A 17,887-nucleotide genomic window follows, 5' to 3' on the forward strand; every position below is an offset into this window, starting at 1 on the left:
TGTACTTTCTCTTGCTGGAATCAGCTTCTCAGGACCAGGGTGCTCTCTTCTTTTGGGCTGCCTGTTCAGCACAACTGGAGTTATGTGGGAGATGGCACTGAGTGTCATATATTTTACTTTATGTATATCTTAGTATATTATTAGTAGTAGTGTATTATTTTTATTGTCTTATTATATTTTTTCTAAACACAAAAGTTTCTCCCTTCCCATTCACTTCTCTCCCTTATCCCACCTGGGGACTGGGAGCAGGATGTGAGCAGCTCTCATGGTCTTGGTTGGTGGCTGTGGCAAAACCATGACAAGAAAGGGCAGGAGTAGCTTCAGAAATCTTGAAAATCACTTTCCAAGATGGTGACAATTTTTAATGTTTTTTGTTGTTCTTGGGAAACAGCATGAGAAAGGAAAACCATCAGAAACTGCAGCTCTGGATGTCCAGAGTGGAGCTCAGGATAGAGAAATGTCATTCTCAGCACAGTGCTGTGCTCATTCAGAAGGACTCTGGATCAGCCATGACTTTGTGTTTCCAGGAACAGCTGGTGAGGATGGAGAGACAGCAGCACAGGTGGGGACACACTGGGGTGAGAACAAGGTGGGGAAGCGCATGGGGTGTCTGCAGCCTGTGGGGAAACAGCCACAGGCCTGGGACAGTGCACGATGGACTGTGGTGGAGATGGCCAAGGGTGAGGCTGGATGTCCCTGCAAGAGCCAAGGTCTTTGTCCCCTTGGCTATGGCTGATGTCCCTGCCAGCGAGGCCTAAGAGGAGACACATGGTTGTCGTGGCCATGGCTCCCCATGGCCTCCTTGCACCCCCAGGGAGTGTCGCACCATTGTCCTGCACTGGGCATCGCACTCCCCACAGCCCCAGGAAGAGCCCTGAGCCACACGTGAGGGACAGGATCTCCCTTCCCAGGGGCAGGGGCTCAAGGCTTGGCCATTGTCCTTCATCAGACAAACCAAGGGCTTTCTCAGCATCAGAGCTGCTGCACTTTGCCTTTGCCTGATGCAATCACAGCCTCCAATTATCTGCTCTAACGAGTCCCTGGGGAGGCTTTGTCAGGAACAGCCCTCAGTGGGGCCCATTAATGCTTCAAGGTACTTTGGAGTTTGCTTCTGACTTGGACTTCTTGAGCAGATTCTTCAGTCTGTGCTTGGTATCTGAGGTTCATGGACTCAGCACCAAATACGCCATGGGGGTCATTAAAACACAGAGAGCCCTAATGAGCAATGTTTCTTTCTGTAATTTCATTCAAATCTTCAAGACTTGTAGAACTAACTGGAGAGGTTTCAGTGGGACACTTGATGCTGAAGATTTCAAAGAAGATTTAATGAAGGAGGTTTATTATTTCAAGGTTGTTTTCTGTCATTTTCCAGTGTATGGAAGAAGTGACAGCAGCATTCTACACTGGACATTGATCCCGAGGGTCTCGTGGAGACATCTGGACAGGCAGGAGAACAGTCCCTTGAGGCTGGACACTGTATGGACAACCTGACTCCTCACCCCCACCCCCAGTCTGCCGGTTCCCTCATTGGCCACCAGAGATGGCATCACTTTTCCTCCATCAGACTTCTCCATGAGCTCTGCAGGAGATGCTGCAGCTCCTGTGCACCAGCTCCACCTGCTCTCCTGTGCAAACACTGCACAGTTCAATAAACAGCAAAACACTTTCCTCAGCTGTGTGTGTAAGCTGGATCTGATGAGGTCCAGCAACCACAAGGGACACCCCCACAAGAACTGGTTTAGACAGAGAGATAGGAGAGGACAGAAATAAACGCAATGAACGTGTTGACTGCCATGTTAATTAGAGCTCTGAAGAATGGGGCAAGTTTGTAACTCCCTGAAGCTCAAAGCAGAAACCAGAGAGTTGAGAGGAACTGAATCACCAAAGAGCAAGTGGAGGAGAAACCTGAGAGCACTGGGAAGGGCAAACGTCCAGACAGTGCTGGAAAGTTGTCCTTGGAAAGGGACATTTAATCAGGAGCGGTGGGAACTGCTGAATGACGAGGGAGATGAAATAATAGAGTGTTGGTAATAGAAGTACAGGGGAAGACAAATATTTCTTCTCCTACCCTTAGTACATCAGTCATCAGCTGTCTCACCGTAAACAGCCAGGGCCATTTTAGGACCCCCAGTGTACCTGAGGTGTTGGCCTGGGATTGGCATCTATCACACAGGACCTGGGGAGACCAGAGCACCTTGCAGTGCAGGTGGAGCCTGGGCAGGGGTTCCCGGGGCATCTACACTGGAACCAGGTGTTTGTGTCCCTGGAGCTGAAGACATTTGTGTCCTAAATCCATGCCCAGTTCTGGAGAACTGTTTCCTTTCCAAAGAAAAGAAACTCCCCTACAAAGGCTTTTAAATAAATAAATAAATAAATAAATAAATAAATAAATAAATAAATAAAATTATGTTGACACCTTCCTTTGCTTTGGATCTTTGTCTTCAGTTCTTCTCATTTTAATTTTCATTGACATCAACTGACATCTGATGGGCCTGCAGGCATGAAGCCAAGATCATGTTGTGTCTTGCACAGCGCCCCATGCCCTCTGAACCTTCCCTGCCCAGGACTCCTCACACGTTGCCCAGAGCGAGTCACACTGAGGTGTTGGCTGGTTCACGGGCTGAGATGTTGGTTTAGATGGTCACCTACAGCACAGGTGGATCCTGCCCCATCATCGCCTGCTCTGTTCCAGTCTGAAACAGAGCCCAACATCACAATGGGATCAAGAGAGAACTGAGGTTGAAGGGCCCTCAGGAGTCTGCAGTCCAGCCTGTCACCAACTGGGTCAAACCAAGGTGTTCAAGCCTTGATTCAATCAGAGCTTTAGCAGGACTAGAGAAGTGATCATCCCTTTGTACCGGGCACTGGTGAGGCTGCACCTTGAATCCTGGGGGCAGTTTTAGGCCCCTCATGGCAAGGAAGACATTGAGGTGCTGGAGAGAGTTCAGAGGAGGGTGACAAGGCTGGTGAAGGGTCTGGAGCACCAGTCTGACGAGGAGCGGTTGAGGGAGCTGGGGCTGTTCAGCCTTGAGAACAGGAGGCTGAGGGGAGACCTTATTACTCTCTACAGCTGCCTGAAAGGAGGTTTTATCATGGAGGGTGTTGGTCTCTTCTCCCAAGTAGCAAGTGATCGGACAAGAGGAAATGGCCTCAAGTTGCACACGGGGAGGTTTAGATTGGATATGAGGAAAAAATTCTTCAGGGAAAGGGTTTTGAAGCAATGGAGCAGACTGCCCAGTGAGGTTGTGGAGTCACCATCACTGAAGGTGTTTAAAACACAGATGGATGGGGCTCTTAGGGACATGGTTTAGTGCCAGATTTAGGTTATGGTTGCACTCAATGATCTTCCAACCACAATTATTCTATGATTCCATGATAAGTCATTTTTGCTATTTTCTTTCTCAGAGGACCATGCAGCCTCCCTGAGACCCAGGACTTTTCTGAGGTGTTTGGGAGACGTCTCACGGTCACACCAGCCAGTTCCACCAGCCCCTGTCTGTCCCTTCCCAGACCAAACCTTTTCTCCATATCCCAACCTTCCAGGCGAGTTTCTGGACACAGCAAATGCTGTGCTGGTCTTCTGGGCTTGTTCAAAGAGAGCAGCTTGCCAACATGTTGATGGGCTCTCTGTGCACCTCAAAGCTTTCCTGACCATTTTTCTCAGTGCTCCACTTCCACCCAACCTTTCTGGTCCTTGAGCTGTGGATGAGGGGATTGAGCAGGGATGTGGGGATGGTAGAGAAAAAAAGGCTTTGTCAAACTGTCTTGGGAGGGCTGTTCTGGGCATCCCACAGTCCAGGATGAGGGTGCTGTAGAAAACAGTGTCACTGGTGAGGTGAGAGGTCCAGGAGGAGAAGGCCTTGTGCCTGTCTACACTGGGGCAGAGCAGTGATGCATTCATGGGATGCCCATGTGAACAGGAAGGGGACAAATGGCTCTAAAATGCCTTCCAGCCAGTTCTTTACCCATCGCAGATACACCATCCAGGCCATGAGCTGCAGCTTCTCCAGGAGATGCTGTGGGACACGGTGTCAAAGGCTTTACTGCAGTCTAAGGACACAACACCCACAGCCCGTGTGGCGGATTCATTCCCCACGACAGACTGTCCCTCATCTGCTCAGCCGGTCACCTTGTCACAGAAGGAGATCAGGCTGGTCAAGCAGGACCTGCCTTTCATCCAGCCATGCTGATTGGGCCCGATTGCTCGTCTGGTGTGTGTGACCTCACAGTCCTTTCCCAGCCATGTTCCTGCTGTTGGCCAATCCCCTGCAGAGGCAGAAGTGACCTCACAGTGCCCTCCACACCCATTGGTTCCTGCTGGACTATGAGTTCCTGAGACACAAGTGACCACATGACATCGCACCCACCATCACCCTCCTTGTGGTGTGTGAGCAGATCAAACTAAGCTGCTTTCATCAAATGTATCCCATAGATTTCCTATCAAGGGTTTGAGTGGAGAAACATTCCTCAGAGGAGCTGCTGTATTTACTCTGGGGCATTTTATCTCTCTGCTTCTGCCTCTGATTTTTTCTTCATCTTTCTCTGTCTATTCTGACGTGAAAGAGCTCTCCAAGGAAAAGATTCATGGAATCCTACAATAACACAGGTTGGAAGAGACCCCTGAACACCATCTGTGTCCCACTGACCTTTATGGCACCCCAAGGAATATCTGATAGAATTTGTGCTCACTTGGGTTCATCTCACCACATGCACACAGTGGACATGCACATGATGTGTACATTTACGTCTCATCTGGACAATGAAAACATGGACTTTCGACCTAGTGTTTCATAGAATCATGGAATGTCCTGAGTTGGAAGGACCCAAAGGATCATGGAGTCCAACTGCTGTCTCTGCACAGGACACCCCACAGGTCACCCCGTGTGTCTGAGGACGTTGTCCAGTCTCTTCTTGAACACTGTCAGGTTGGGGCCGTGACACCTCCCTGGGGAGCCTGTTCAGTGTCCAGCACCTCTGGGGGAAGAAACTTTTCCTCATGTCCAACCTGACCCTCCCCTGGCACACCCTTCTTCCATTCCCTTGGGTATTGTCATTGGTCACCAGAGAGAACAGATCAGTCCCTTCCCCTCCTTCTCCCCTTGTGAGGAAGCTGTAGCCACCATGAGGTCTCCTTTGAGTCTTTTCTTCAGCTCTGATGCTCAGAAACCCCTCGGTTTGCTTTCTGAAGCAGAAAGGAGGAGCCATGAGCTCCAGGCAATGGGAAGGGGGATCCTGTCCCTCACACACGGCTCAGGGCTCTTCCTGGGACCGTGGGATGTGGGTGTGCAAGGCCCAGGGAAGGACAACACTGGGACAACAACTTCCAGCTTCCCATGGGGCTGCAAGGAAGCACCGAGGCCCCAGTGCCATGAGGACAACATGTCTTCTCCTGGGCCTCAGTGGCAGAGACAACTGCCATGGCCAAGGGGACACAGACCTGGGTTCTGTGGGCCCCTTCCAGCCTCACAGCGCCCTTTGCCATCTCCACCACAGGCTGTTCTACACGGTGCTACCCCTGCCCCTCTTTCCCTGCAGGCTGCAGACACCCATCTTGCTTCCCCACCTGCTCTCACCCCAGCATTTCTGCACCTTCACTGCTGTGTCTGCACCCTCACTGGCTGTTCTTTGGAACACAAACCATGGGCTGATCCAGCTCCCTCTGGGTCACCTCTTGCACCACAGCACTGCCCTTCCAGGGACATTTCTTACTCCTGATATCCGGTCTCTAGCTTCCAAGTTGCACTTTGTGAATTTTTTTTTTATCTCTCTTGTTTTTTTTCTGCTACTATGGAAAACTCAACCATCTCTAATATTGTTCTTCATGCAGGGAACGCAACCCGTTAGGCTTCTTGTGGTTTTTTACCTGACCAGAGAGAGGTAACATCACCATGATCTTCTAAATCCCATGAGTACTGCTGGCCTTTCAGCTTCTCTGACAGACACGACCATGTCCCCGCTGCTGTCACATCATGTTCTCAGATGGGATGGACATGACAACCCATCTCCAAGGGCTACTCCTGGGTAGGGCCTGTGGGTACCTTGGCAGAGGTTCTTTCCCAGCCATGTCCCTGCTGCTGGGCTGTCACCTCCAGAGACAGAACTGACCTCACTGTCTCTTCACAGCCACATGATTCTGACTGGATTATGAGTGTCTGAGAAACAACTGACCTCATAATACCACACCCATCCATCTCCCTCTTTAGCAGCCAGGACCTCACCAGAGTGAAGCATGTTCTATACATTCCTTCACCTGCCCCTCTTTCCCACAGGCTGTAGACACCCATCTCGTTTCCTCACCTTGTTCAAATTTTTCAAATATATTTCCTACTAACACTGTGAGTGAAAAGCACTCCTCACTGGAACTCCTGTACTTCCGTTAACACCTTCCATATCTCTTCCTCTGCCTTATCTTTTTTTTTTTTTTTTTTTTTTCCTATTCTTCCACCTATTCTCCCTCCAGAAACCTCTCCAAGGCAAAATTTCCGTCAAATCACAGAATAACTCGGGTTTGCAGAGAGCCCTTGTCTCACTCATCTTGTCTCACTCTCCTGCTCAGGGTGAACCAGGTGAGACTACTCAAGGCCTCCACCCAAGTTTGTATCATCCTCAAGGCACTTAAAGTGCTGTCTCTTATATCTTGGAAAGGGAGAATAAAGACGTTCAACAGTGTTGTCCAAGTGCTGGTCACTGAGAAATGACACCAGTAACTGGCTGCATGGAGGACTTTGTACCACTGATGATATTTGTGCTGGATGGTTCAGTCAACTTCCCACCCAGCACCCGCTTCTTGAGCCCCATCAGCACCACTCTGGCCAGAAGGAGACCATGGCTGAGCCTTGCAACGCCCTGTACACAACATGCCGTTCTCTCCCCTGTCCATTTGGGTTCAGCAATCCCTTCCTTGTCCTTCACATTCCTGGAAATGGCTGCAGGAGGCTTGTCCCATCCTCTTCCCAGGAAGGGAGGAAGGGTGGCCAGCCTGTAGTTATCCCAGTTCCTATTCCTGCTCTTCTTGAAGATGGATTTGAGGTCTGCGTTTCCTTAGGACCCCAGAACCATTCTGGTTTCGATGGCACTTTTGAGATCACAATCTGGAATCACAAGAAAGGGTGACAGAGCAGACTGGAGCACTTGAAATGGTCTTGTCCAAGGCAGCTGAGATGAATCTCACTGATCCAGTGGGGTTTGTTCCCGGAGTCACACACAGAAATATCAGGGTGCTGTCAGGCATCCATATCTGAGTTGGTCTCAGGACTCCTTGTTCACCCAGGGATGCTCAGAGACAGAGTCTGTCCCTTTTACACACAGAGGCAGGAGTCACAGTGTCCCTCTGGCCTTCCATGGCCACTCCCAAAGGACGGGAGACACCTCAGCCCTGCGCTGTGTCACCTGCTCTGCACTCGTCTGACATGTCCCAAGTCATGAGGAATGGACACAGGGAGCTCAGTTCAAGGAAGCACAACTCAGTGCTGCATTCAGGTGATTTCCAATAGGTTGTTCCTCCCAATATGAAGTGACCTCAAGACCTCGTCTGTCTCACAGGCTTTCACAGAATGGAAAGGAATAGTTGACGGTGTTTGTGCTCACTCAGGTTCATGTCACCTCACAGACATGATGTGCATGCTCACATCTCATCGGTACAAGGCAAACATGGACTGCTGAACTATTCATTGAGTGTCCATCCATGGAGAGGAAACAGTCTTTGTGGGTGAGAAGCCAGTGCTGGAAATGGTGGTTGTGAGGGGCCAGTCCATGGTGATTGACCTGGGGCTCCTTCCATGGGGTGTCCAGTGCACAGGGGCACAGCCCAGCCCCTGCTCTGCTGGTCCTGCAGGTCTCTGGCAGGAGCCTGGCTGTGAGAGGACACTGCTGTGTGCCAGCCCTGCACACACACACTGTTCAGCTGTACAATAGTGTTTAATCTGAGGGTGACTTTCTTGGACATGTTATTGAGAAAAACTTTGTAAAGAAGTTGAAGACTTGAACCTTCCAGCTCTGCCCATAGGAGATCACCTTTCTATCTGTAAAGGCTGTTGTGAGGCCAGCTCGGTCACAGCAGTGCCCATTGCCTGTCCCTGCCTGCGCCCACAGGACTGACACACAGCAGGACGGTGACCAAGCTGCCCGAGCACTCAGGCCTTGCACCAACACCAGGGATGAGAAGGAGAGTGTGGAGTGGAACCAGAACAGCTCTGGAAGAACAAGCGCTGCTGCTCCCTGGCAGGGCTGACATCATGGACTCTTTTCCCCTCCTCCCATGAACACAGGAACCATCCCTGCAGCTCTAAAAAGGGCTTGCAGGAAGGATATAGTGAAAAAGAAGTCATTAAAGAGTCTTTTATTTTGTTTAGAGACAAGGAGAGCATGGCTCCTCATTTACACAGCCAACAGTTATAAAAGAAAAGCCAATAGTGAATTAGAAAGGGGATGAAAACATGATCACAATAAGAAAACAACTAATAACAACAAAAAAATCCAGATGACAGGCTGGACCTGTAATTAGCTACATTAAAACGCCTATGTAGAAGAGGATGGGCAGTTTATTGCTTTACAAAAAAATGAGTTTCCACAGGGCATCCTTGAGCTCCCGGTTCCTCATGCTGTAGATGAGGGGGTTCACTGCTGGAGGCACCACCGAGTACAGAACAGACACCACCAGGTCCAGGGATGGGGAAGAGATGGACGGGGGCTTCAGGTGGGCAAACATGGCAGTGCTGATGAACAGGGAGACCACGGCCAGGTGAGGGAGGCAGGTGGAAAAGGCTTTGTGCCGTCCCTGCTCAGAGGGGATCCTCAGCACGGCCCTCAAGATCTGCACATAGGACACCACGATGAACAAAAAACACACAAATGTTACTAAGAGACTAACCACAATAAGCCCAAGTTCGCTGAGGTAGGAGTGTGAGCAGGAGAGCTTGAGGATCTGGGGGATTTCACAGAAGAACTGGCCCAGGGCATTGCCCTTGCACAGGGGCAGTGAAAATGTATTGGCCGTGTGCAGCAGAGAATAGAGAAACCCAGTGGCCCAGGCAGCTGCTGCCATGTGGACACAAGCTCTGCTGCCCAGGAGGGTCCCGTAGTGCAGGGGTTTGCAGATGGCAACGTAGCGGTCGTACGACATGATGGTGAGAAGAGAATACTCTGCTGAAGCTAAGAAGACAAACAGAAAGAGTTGTGTAGTACACCCTCCATAGGAAATGACCCTGGTGTCCCACAGAGAGTTGGCCATGGACTTGGGGACAATGGTGGAGATGGTGCCCATGTCAAGGAGGGCGAGGTTGAGCAGGAAGAAGTACATGGGGGTGTGCAGGTGCTGGTCCCAGGCTATGGTGGTGATGATGAGGCCGTTGCCCAGGAGGGCAGCCAGGTAGATGCCCAGGAAGAGCCAGAAGTGCAAGAGCTGCAGCTCCCGTGTGTCTGCGAACGGCAGGAGGAGGAACTGGGTGATGGAGCTGCTGTTGGACATTTGCTTTTCCTGAACATGGGGCACTGTCATGAGAAAAAAAAAAGACAATTAGAATCCAGGGCAGAGTTCTCTGACAAAAATCAAACCAACTCCCATAGACCCTCCCCTGTCACACGCAGACACTCTTGTGTTTTTCTAGGAGAACCTTTTTCAGCACTGTGGCTGCAGCCCTGCTTGGGGCTGGAAAATGTGCAACCAAGAGCAGGGCCTGTGCCCATGGGCCGTCGATAAGTCAGCCCAGCTCTGCAGAAGTGGGGCCATGGGAACGGTGGCGACTGTCCTGGTTCTGCTAACACAGAAGGGCTGTCAGCACTTGCTTTCCCAGTGATAGGGAACAGAGATTGTGAAGGCAGTTTAAGAGTTCCAGGTTTTTTTACACCTCCCCCCATATTCACTGCAGAGTGTTGCTGGGTGTCAGAAACCCTCAGCATTTCTGCTGCACTCAGGGAGAACAGAGCGAGTCCTGCGAGACCAGAGGGTGCCTGTGGGTCAGTGCAGAGTGAGGGCAGCTGCTCTGTCCCTCTGTCCTGCTCCAGCTGCCCTAGGCTGGCACCTTTCTGAGATGGAGGCTGATCACACTCCCATGTTACCCTGAAAAGCCACCAGGCACTGCTGAGAGCAGAGGGATCCACCCCAGACCATGACAGGTCTCACCCTTTCCTAAGGTCTCAGCACCCAACGTTTAGCCCAGGACACACACGGCTCATTCCCCAGCCCCACAGACTGCATTGCCCACAGCCCACAGGTCAGAGCAAAGCTGGGACACGTGTGCCCATGGACACACCTGCAGGAAAGGACCCACAAGATCAGGCTGTGACTCTGCAGCTGAAACTGCCATCCCCAGAGAGCCTGACAGCAAGAACAAGATCCCAACAGCAGGGACCCAGAGCAGGGGAGCAAGAAGGAAAATGCAGTGAGGGTGGGTGTGAGAGAGGCCAGGGCAGAGGCAGCCGGGCACTCAGACAGCGTCACCCTTCCCCAGCTGTGCAGCCACCTCCCAGACACCAACACTGCCGGGCAGCTGCTCTCAGCCCCTGTGCTCTGCAGAGGAACTGGAGCTCTGGCTGCACAGGAGCTGCTTCATGCCTTGGAGCCCCCGGCCCTGAGGGCAGAGGCTTTGCTGGGTGGGACAGGAGGCCAGGGGGCTGCTCACAGGAGGGATCTGACCTGCAGGGGTCACAGGGAGTTTTCTCTCTTCTCCCTCCCATAACAATTCCGGGTTTGGTTTCCTCTCATTTCTGATCATTTCCCTGCTGCCTGGAGATTCTCCCCTGGGAGGTGTTTCCCTGTCCATGTCTGTTCCCTGTCAGTGCTCACAGACCATCCCACCCTCTGTGCCCTCCCCCTGGCCCTACAGATCCTGCCTGTTCACAGGGCACTGCCTGGGGGCATCTTCCTGTCTGCAGGCTGGAAAACAGGACAGGTCAGACTAAGGCTGACGGGTCCAGCCAAGGTGATGCAGGTGCTGTGCACAGGCAGAGGGGTGGGGAAGGGATGTCATGAGCCTTCTGGCAGATGTACTGAGCACTCACAGTTGCAGTTCAGGAGTCTCAGTGACTTGTTTCAGCATGATAGCTCATTTTCATTTTATCCTTTCCTGCACCCCCCGCCCCTTGGGAGAGGAAACTGAAAAGACAGGCTCAGGAAAGCTCCTTATCTGCCTGGTAATCCTTACATTGATCTTGTCTTTGGGGCATCGCCTTAGAAAAATCCTGCAGGTGTCCTGTCCTGTGAGCAGCCCTGACCCACACAGCACCCTCTCCACAGCAGAAGCACCTTTTCTGCCATTATCGAGGATGCTCCTTCCCCCCACAGCTTGTCCCCACAGCACCGTGGGGATCTCCCCCAGACAGGGACCCTGCTCTGCAGGACAGCCCTGGGCACCCCTGGGTGCTCCCCCTGCAGTCACCCTCAGCAGAAGTTGTCATCATTCCCTGTCCCTCTGACAGTGCAGCAGGGAAGCCCTGCTCTGGAGTGTGTTCTTCTCCTCTGCAACAGAGATACTGTGACAGAGACCTGACAGATAAATTGTAATTTGTCGGATGTACCAGCTTAGGGTCTCCCACCAGGAAATGCAGCTGCATTGTCCTACAGCCAGAGACTTACCGTGTTAGAACTGTGATTTGTCTCATTGAATCCTCAGCAACCAACCACCCCACGATGCCTTTAATCTCTCTGTGCCTGGCTCCTGTGCCCTCGGTGCTGCAGGCAGAGCCCTCAGCCCTGCTGCGTGTGCAGAGGAGCTGCTCCTGGGCAGAGCTGTCTCTCTGCAGCGCTGCCGCTGCCATGAGCTCCCTGTGTCCCAGGAGCCCAGCCCAGCTCAGCAGCACAGGAGCAGCACAAGGCGCTTTAATGACCCCTCTGGTGGGTTTGCTGCTGAGTCCATGGACCTCAGACCCTGGAGGAAGGTGATGAAACTTCTCAAGAAGTTAAATTTAGATTCAAACTCCAAAGTTTCTTGTAATGTTAATGGGTCCCACTGAGGGAACCTACTGAGGAACAATATCCAGGTTCGGTTAGAGAAGAAAACTGTAGGTCAGGAAAAGCACAGTAAAGGTCTCTCTGATGCTGAGGAAATCTGGTTGTGTTTCTTTAACCAAAAGGCCAAGCCCTGACCCCCAGCCCTGGGAAATCAGATCCTGTCCCTCCCACATTGCCCAGGGCCCTTCCTGGGACAGTGTGATGTGGGGCTGTGCAAGGCCAAGGGCAGGACTATGGTCCCACACCTCCCAGGTTCCTGGCTGGGGACAAGGAGCCATGAGGCCCCTGTGCTGCAAGGACAAGGTGTCTCCTCACAGGCATCAGAGGTGCAGACAACAGCCACAGCCAAGGGGAGAAGGAGCTCATGTCTGGTGGGGCTTTCAGCCTCTTCACATCCCGTGATCATCTCCACGACAGCCTGTCCTGTGCTGTGGCATCCCCTGCACCTCTGTCCCTGCAGGCTGGAGACATCCCCCCTGCTGCCCCACCTTGCTCCTGTCTGAGCATCTTCCTTCCTTTGCTGAGCTCTCTCCATCCTCCCCAGCTGGTCCTTGAAGCACAAAGCCTTGGGCTGATGCAGACTCCCTCTGCTGACCTGCTCCCCCACAGCACTGCCCTTCCATCACATTCCTTTCTGCTCATGTCCAGCCTGGACCTCCCCAGCTGCACTTTGGGCCATTATTTCTTTCTCAAGCTCTTTACCACTATTCAGAAACCTCCAACACCTCTAAACCACCCTTCAAGCGCTCTCAGGCTACTCCTGCACCGCTGCAGCCTCCCCAGCGCTGCTGGGCCAAAGCAGCCCAGGTCCCTCAGCACCCCACACCATGTGCACAAGGTGCTGAACCTGCCTTGGCACAGCCCTGCACTCTCCAGTTCCTCCCTGCTGCTCCAAACTGGGAAGCCGCACACTGGCACACACCCGTGTGTGTGGGTCACACCAGTGCTGAACCGAATGGGATGAGAACTGCAGGTGTCTGGTCCCCACGCTCCTCCTCATGCAGCCCCGTGTGCAGCTGCCTTGTTCATGGTGAGCGTGCACCACGGGCTGCTGTGGGGACCTTGGAGTGCCCAGGCCCTTCTCCTCAGGGTCACTGCTCAGCGTGTCAGGTCCTGCTCTGTCCTGATCGATGGGGTTATTGTCCCCCCTGATACTTCACTGCCCATTTCTCCTTCTACAAATTAAGAGTTTTCTGTTGGGTAAATCCCAGATTTTCTCAAGGTCTGGACTCTCCCTTAACTGAATCTCCATTTGCTCAGCTGTTAAAGTTTGCATGCAGATTGTTTATCCTGATGGGTTGTATCTCCCAACATAACAGCACGAGGAGATTTAGGACAGTATACTATCTCCTGGAGAAACTGTGGGGTCTTGTGCGTGTGGTGCTCATAATGCCAGAGGTCTGGAGTCAAAGAGAGAGGTTCTGTTCATGTGGGAGAGCAGCAGGAATGTGTGGAGCTCTGCCTGGGGACAGACAATGTCAGCTGAAGGTTGAGGAGTCAGCATGAGAGGGCAGAACAACATGGGCAATGTTGTGGTGACTGGACATCAGTTACAGACTCACTGATGAGGAATTGGAATGAGATGAGGCCTCCTTCAGACAAATGAAAGAAGCCTCATGTTTCCAGGGCTGTGTTCTCATGGCAGACCTGAGATATCCCAATATCTGCAAGGTACCGGCCATTCAGGAGGGTTTGGAGCTCATTGACAACATCTTCCTGACACGGGTGACTGAGGAGTCAGTGGGGTGAGGTGCCCTGTGGGACTTCACACTTACAAACCAGAAAGAGTTGGTCAGGATGGAACAGTGACAACTGTAGCACACCCACACTCACCCCCAGTTCCAAGACTTTACCATGTAAACCCAGTACAGGGTAACAGTGTGTTCAGTGTTACAAATTACTTGATCATGGAGAAGAAATGGAAAAGGTCTTCTGTCAGTAACCTGAGGAAGTCACCAGTCAATGAGCAGGTTCCTATGGGGAACTGTAATTGCCTTGACATTCACTGGCCAGGAAAAGCTGCAGGTGCCAACAGTCCAAAGGATCTTGGGCCAACTGCTTAACATGGCTGCCTGATGGGCCAACAAGGGTGATGTTCACCTGGATCTGGAACTGGGAAACAAGGAAGAGCTGGTGAGGGATCTGAACATCAGTGTCCACGTTGGCTGTTGTGACCAGGACACAGTGGGGTCCCAGGCACCAGAGGGGAGGGAGGAAGGCCAGCAGCAGAGCACAGGCTGGTGGGCTCCAGAGGAGAAGACTTTGTCAAACTGGGGGGGCTGATTCAGGTGGTGCCATGGGAAGAAGCTCAGAAGGGTGAAGGAGCTCAGGAAATCTGATAATCCTTACAGGACAGGCTGCTCCAAGCACAGGAATGATCTCTCCAAGCACACATGGAAAGAAGCATTTATCTCATGAGGCTGCTGATCTGAACCGCTGGAGCTGCAGGGCAGAAAGGCAGCACACAGGAGGTGGGAGCAGGGAAAGCTGCAAAGGAGGAATTTAGAAACCTTGGCCATGGATGTGGGGATGATGACAAAGCTGCCCTGGACTTGATACCTGCAGGGGAGGCTGAGGGCAGCAAGATGAGCTGACAGAGCTTCACTTGCAGTGAAAGAATAGACAGGGTGAACGTGGGCCTGCTGCTGAACTTCATAAGAGTAGAATCAGATTGGACTGAGGTTCTTCATGGCTTCTTTGGCTCCATCTTCACCAGCAAGGTCTCCTGGGACTTTGTTCCTGAAGGCAGGAGTTTGGAGAACACCCAGCAGTGGATGGGGCTCAAGTCAGGGGTGACCTGAGCAAACTCAGACACCGTTACAGAACAGGAGATGGGTCACTTGACCAGCTCCCTGAACACAAGTATCACTGTGCTGTGGCACCTGAGATATCCAGGAACACCCACCTCTTGGTGCAGAGGAGTGTGACTCCTCTTGAGGTGTCCTGGCCTGTCTCCTGTCTCAAGTGGTGTGTCAGGTACCCACTTTTCTGACATATTGTTTTGTCTACATGAGGAAATACTCCAGATCAATCACAATTGGAGCCTTGGCTTTTAAGAGCATTTTCGATGTTCATGAGCCCTCTGCTGCCATGATCCTGAACTGCAGATGCTGAAAGAATGAACACCTGTACATATTCCTAAGAGTTAAGGGTTAGCTCTCTGTTAGCTCTTTAAGTCTTTACGTATTAGTTCTTTAAGTGTTAATTAGTTAATTGTTAATTCCCTGTATCAAGCTGGTGGAGGTGAAGTCACCCTGCCCAGGGTGGGGGAGGATGTGGCTGCCAGCACCTCGGTACCACCCTGGTGTGTACATGGGGACAGGCACAGTGGGGCACAAAAGGTACTGAGGAGCCATCACTGCCCTATTGGAGGCTCTGGATCTCAGGGGGATGTGCAACTGCCACGGTGGGGCATTGTGATGTCACTGGTGATGTCACAAAGGGCCCCGCACAGGCACCCCTTTAAATACGGGGCAGGGAGGCGGTCACCCCACTGTGGCCTGGTCCCGGTGAAAGAGGAGACGTGGCTACTCTCACCACCACTATGTCCCATCCCTGGAAACTGTGAGACCACTGAGAGCCAAAATTTCCCAACCCTGGAAACCATGGGCCACTCAGGGTAAAATTTCCTGTCCCTGGACCCATTAGGGCACCAAGACCTAAAATGTCCCATCCCTGGACCCCTTGGGCCACCAAGAGCCAGAATGTCCCATGCCAGACTGGGGTTATCCCATCCCTGGAGACTTTGGGCCACTAAGACCTAAAATGTCCCATCCCTGGATCCAAGATGTCCCATCCCTAGACACTTTAGGCCACCCAGTCCCAGAAGGACCCCATGAAGCCACCGAGACCCGGGTTGACCCATCCTTGGAAACTTTGGGGACACCAAGTCCTAAGATGCCCCATCCTTGCATCGAAGATTTCTCATGCCTGGAGCCTTTGGGCCATCCAGGCCAAAGTGTCCCATCCCTGGACCGTGTGAAGCCACCAACACCCAAAATGTCCCATCCATGGACACTTTGGGCCACCAAGATGCAGGATGTCCCATCCCTGCACCCAAGATGTCCCATCTCCAGCCCCCTTGGGCTCCCAAGGTCAAGATGTCCTGGACCCCGTGAGGCCACCAAGACCCAGGATGTCTGATCTCTGGACCCCTTAAACCACCAAGACCTAAAACGTCCCACCCCTGGACACTTTGGGCCACCCAGACATATAATGTCCCAACTCTGTATCCAAGATGTCACATTTGCAGCCATCTCGGGCCACCAAGACCTTAAATGTCCCAACCCTTGGAACCCTTACAACACCCAGGCCATGATGTGCCATCTCTGGACCCCTTAGGCCACCAAGACCTAAAATGTCTCATCCATCCAATGAGTTGGGGGATCTCCAATGGGTTGGGAGATCTCCAAGAGCTTGGGGGATGTCCAAGGGGTTTGGGAGGATCTGCAGTGGCTTAGGGGGATCTTCAGTGAATTGGGGGAACTCCAATGGGTTTGGGGGGATCTCCAGTGGGTTGGGGGGGGATCTCCAATGGTTTTGGAGATCTCCAGTGGATTTGGAGGGATCTCCAATGGGTTGGGGGATCTCCCATGGTTGGGTTGAGGGATCTCCAGTGGGCTGGGGGATCTCCAATGTGTTTGGGGGCATCTCCAATGGAATTGGGGGGATCTCCAATGGGATGGAGGATCTCCAATGGGTTTGGGGGGACATCCAATGGGTTGGGGCATCTCCCATGGTTGGGTTGGGAGATCTCTGATGGGTTTGAGGGATCTGCAATGGGTTTTGGAGATCTGCAATGGGTTGGGGGATCTCCAGTGGGTTTGGGGGGGTGTCCCATGGGTTTGGGGGATCTCCAGTGGGTTGGGGGATCTCCCATGGTTGGGTTGAGGGATCTCCAGTGGGCTGGGGGATCTCCAATGGGTTTGGGGGGGTGTCCCATGGGTTTGGGGGATCTCCAGTGGGTTGGGGGATCTCCCATGGTTGGGTTGAGGGATCTCCAGTGGGCTGGGGGATCTCCAATGTGTTTGGGGGGATCTCCAGTGGGTTGGGGGGGATCTCCAATGGGTTGGAGGATCTCCAATGTGTTGGGTTGGGAGATCTCCAGAGGGTCTGGGGGGGATCTCCAGTGGGTTTGGGGATCTCCAATGGGTTGGGGGATCTCCCATGGTTGGGTTGAGGGATCTCCAGTGGGCTGGGGGATCTCCAATGTGTTTGGGGGCATCTCCAATGGAATTGGGGGGATCTCCAATGGGATGGAGGATCTCCAATGGGTTTGGGGGGACATCCAATGGGTTGGGGCATCTCCCATGGTTGGGCTGGGGGACCTCTGATGGGTTTGAGGAATCTCCAATGGGTTTTGGAGATCTGCAATGGGTTGGGGGATCTCCAATGGGTTTGGGGGGATCTCCAGTGGGTTAGGGGGATCTCCAGTGAATTGGATTAACTCCAATGGGTTTGGGGGGATCTCCAATGAGTTGAGGGGATCTCCAATGGGTTGGGGATCTCCCATGGATAGGTTAGGGGGTCTCCCATGGGCTTGGGGGGGTCTCCAGTGGGTTGGGGAATCTCCCATGGTTGGGTTGGGGGATTTCCAATGGCTTGAGGGATCTTCAATGGGTTTGGGGGTTCTCCAATGGGTTTGGGGATCTCCAGTGGGTTTGGCAGATCTCTCATGATTGGGTTGGGGGATCTCCAATGGGTTTTGTGGGATCTCCAATGGCTTTGGGGATCACCAATGGGTTGGGGGGCATCTCTAGTGGATTGGGGGATCTCCAATGGGTTGAGGGGGATGTCCAATGGGTTGGGGGATCTCCCATGTTTGGGTTTGGGGGGATTTCCAATGGGTTGGGGGATGTCCAATGGGTCTGAGGGGATCTCCCATCTTTGGGTTTGGGGCGATCTCCAACGGGTTTGCTGGGATCTTTAATGGGCTGGGGG

At 52.5% G+C, this 17,887-nt stretch overlaps 1 protein-coding gene across 1 annotated transcript; it reads right to left on the reverse strand.

Moving 5' to 3' along the window:
• Positions 1-8,548: 8,548 nt before the first annotated feature.
• Positions 8,549-9,466, reverse strand: LOC309450415 (olfactory receptor 14J1-like; the record flags this gene model as incomplete). The annotated part of the gene is made up of 1 exon (XM_082073248.1): positions 8,549-9,466. The coding sequence occupies one exon, from the start codon at positions 9,464-9,466 to the stop codon at positions 8,549-8,551; it is 918 nt and encodes a 305-aa protein (XP_081929374.1).
• Positions 9,467-17,887: the final 8,421 nt, after the last annotated feature.

This window comes from Streptopelia decaocto (assembly GCF_964273445.1).
Source record: "Streptopelia decaocto genome assembly, chromosome: 26".
Classification (NCBI taxonomy): domain Eukaryota; kingdom Metazoa; phylum Chordata; class Aves; order Columbiformes; family Columbidae; genus Streptopelia; species Streptopelia decaocto.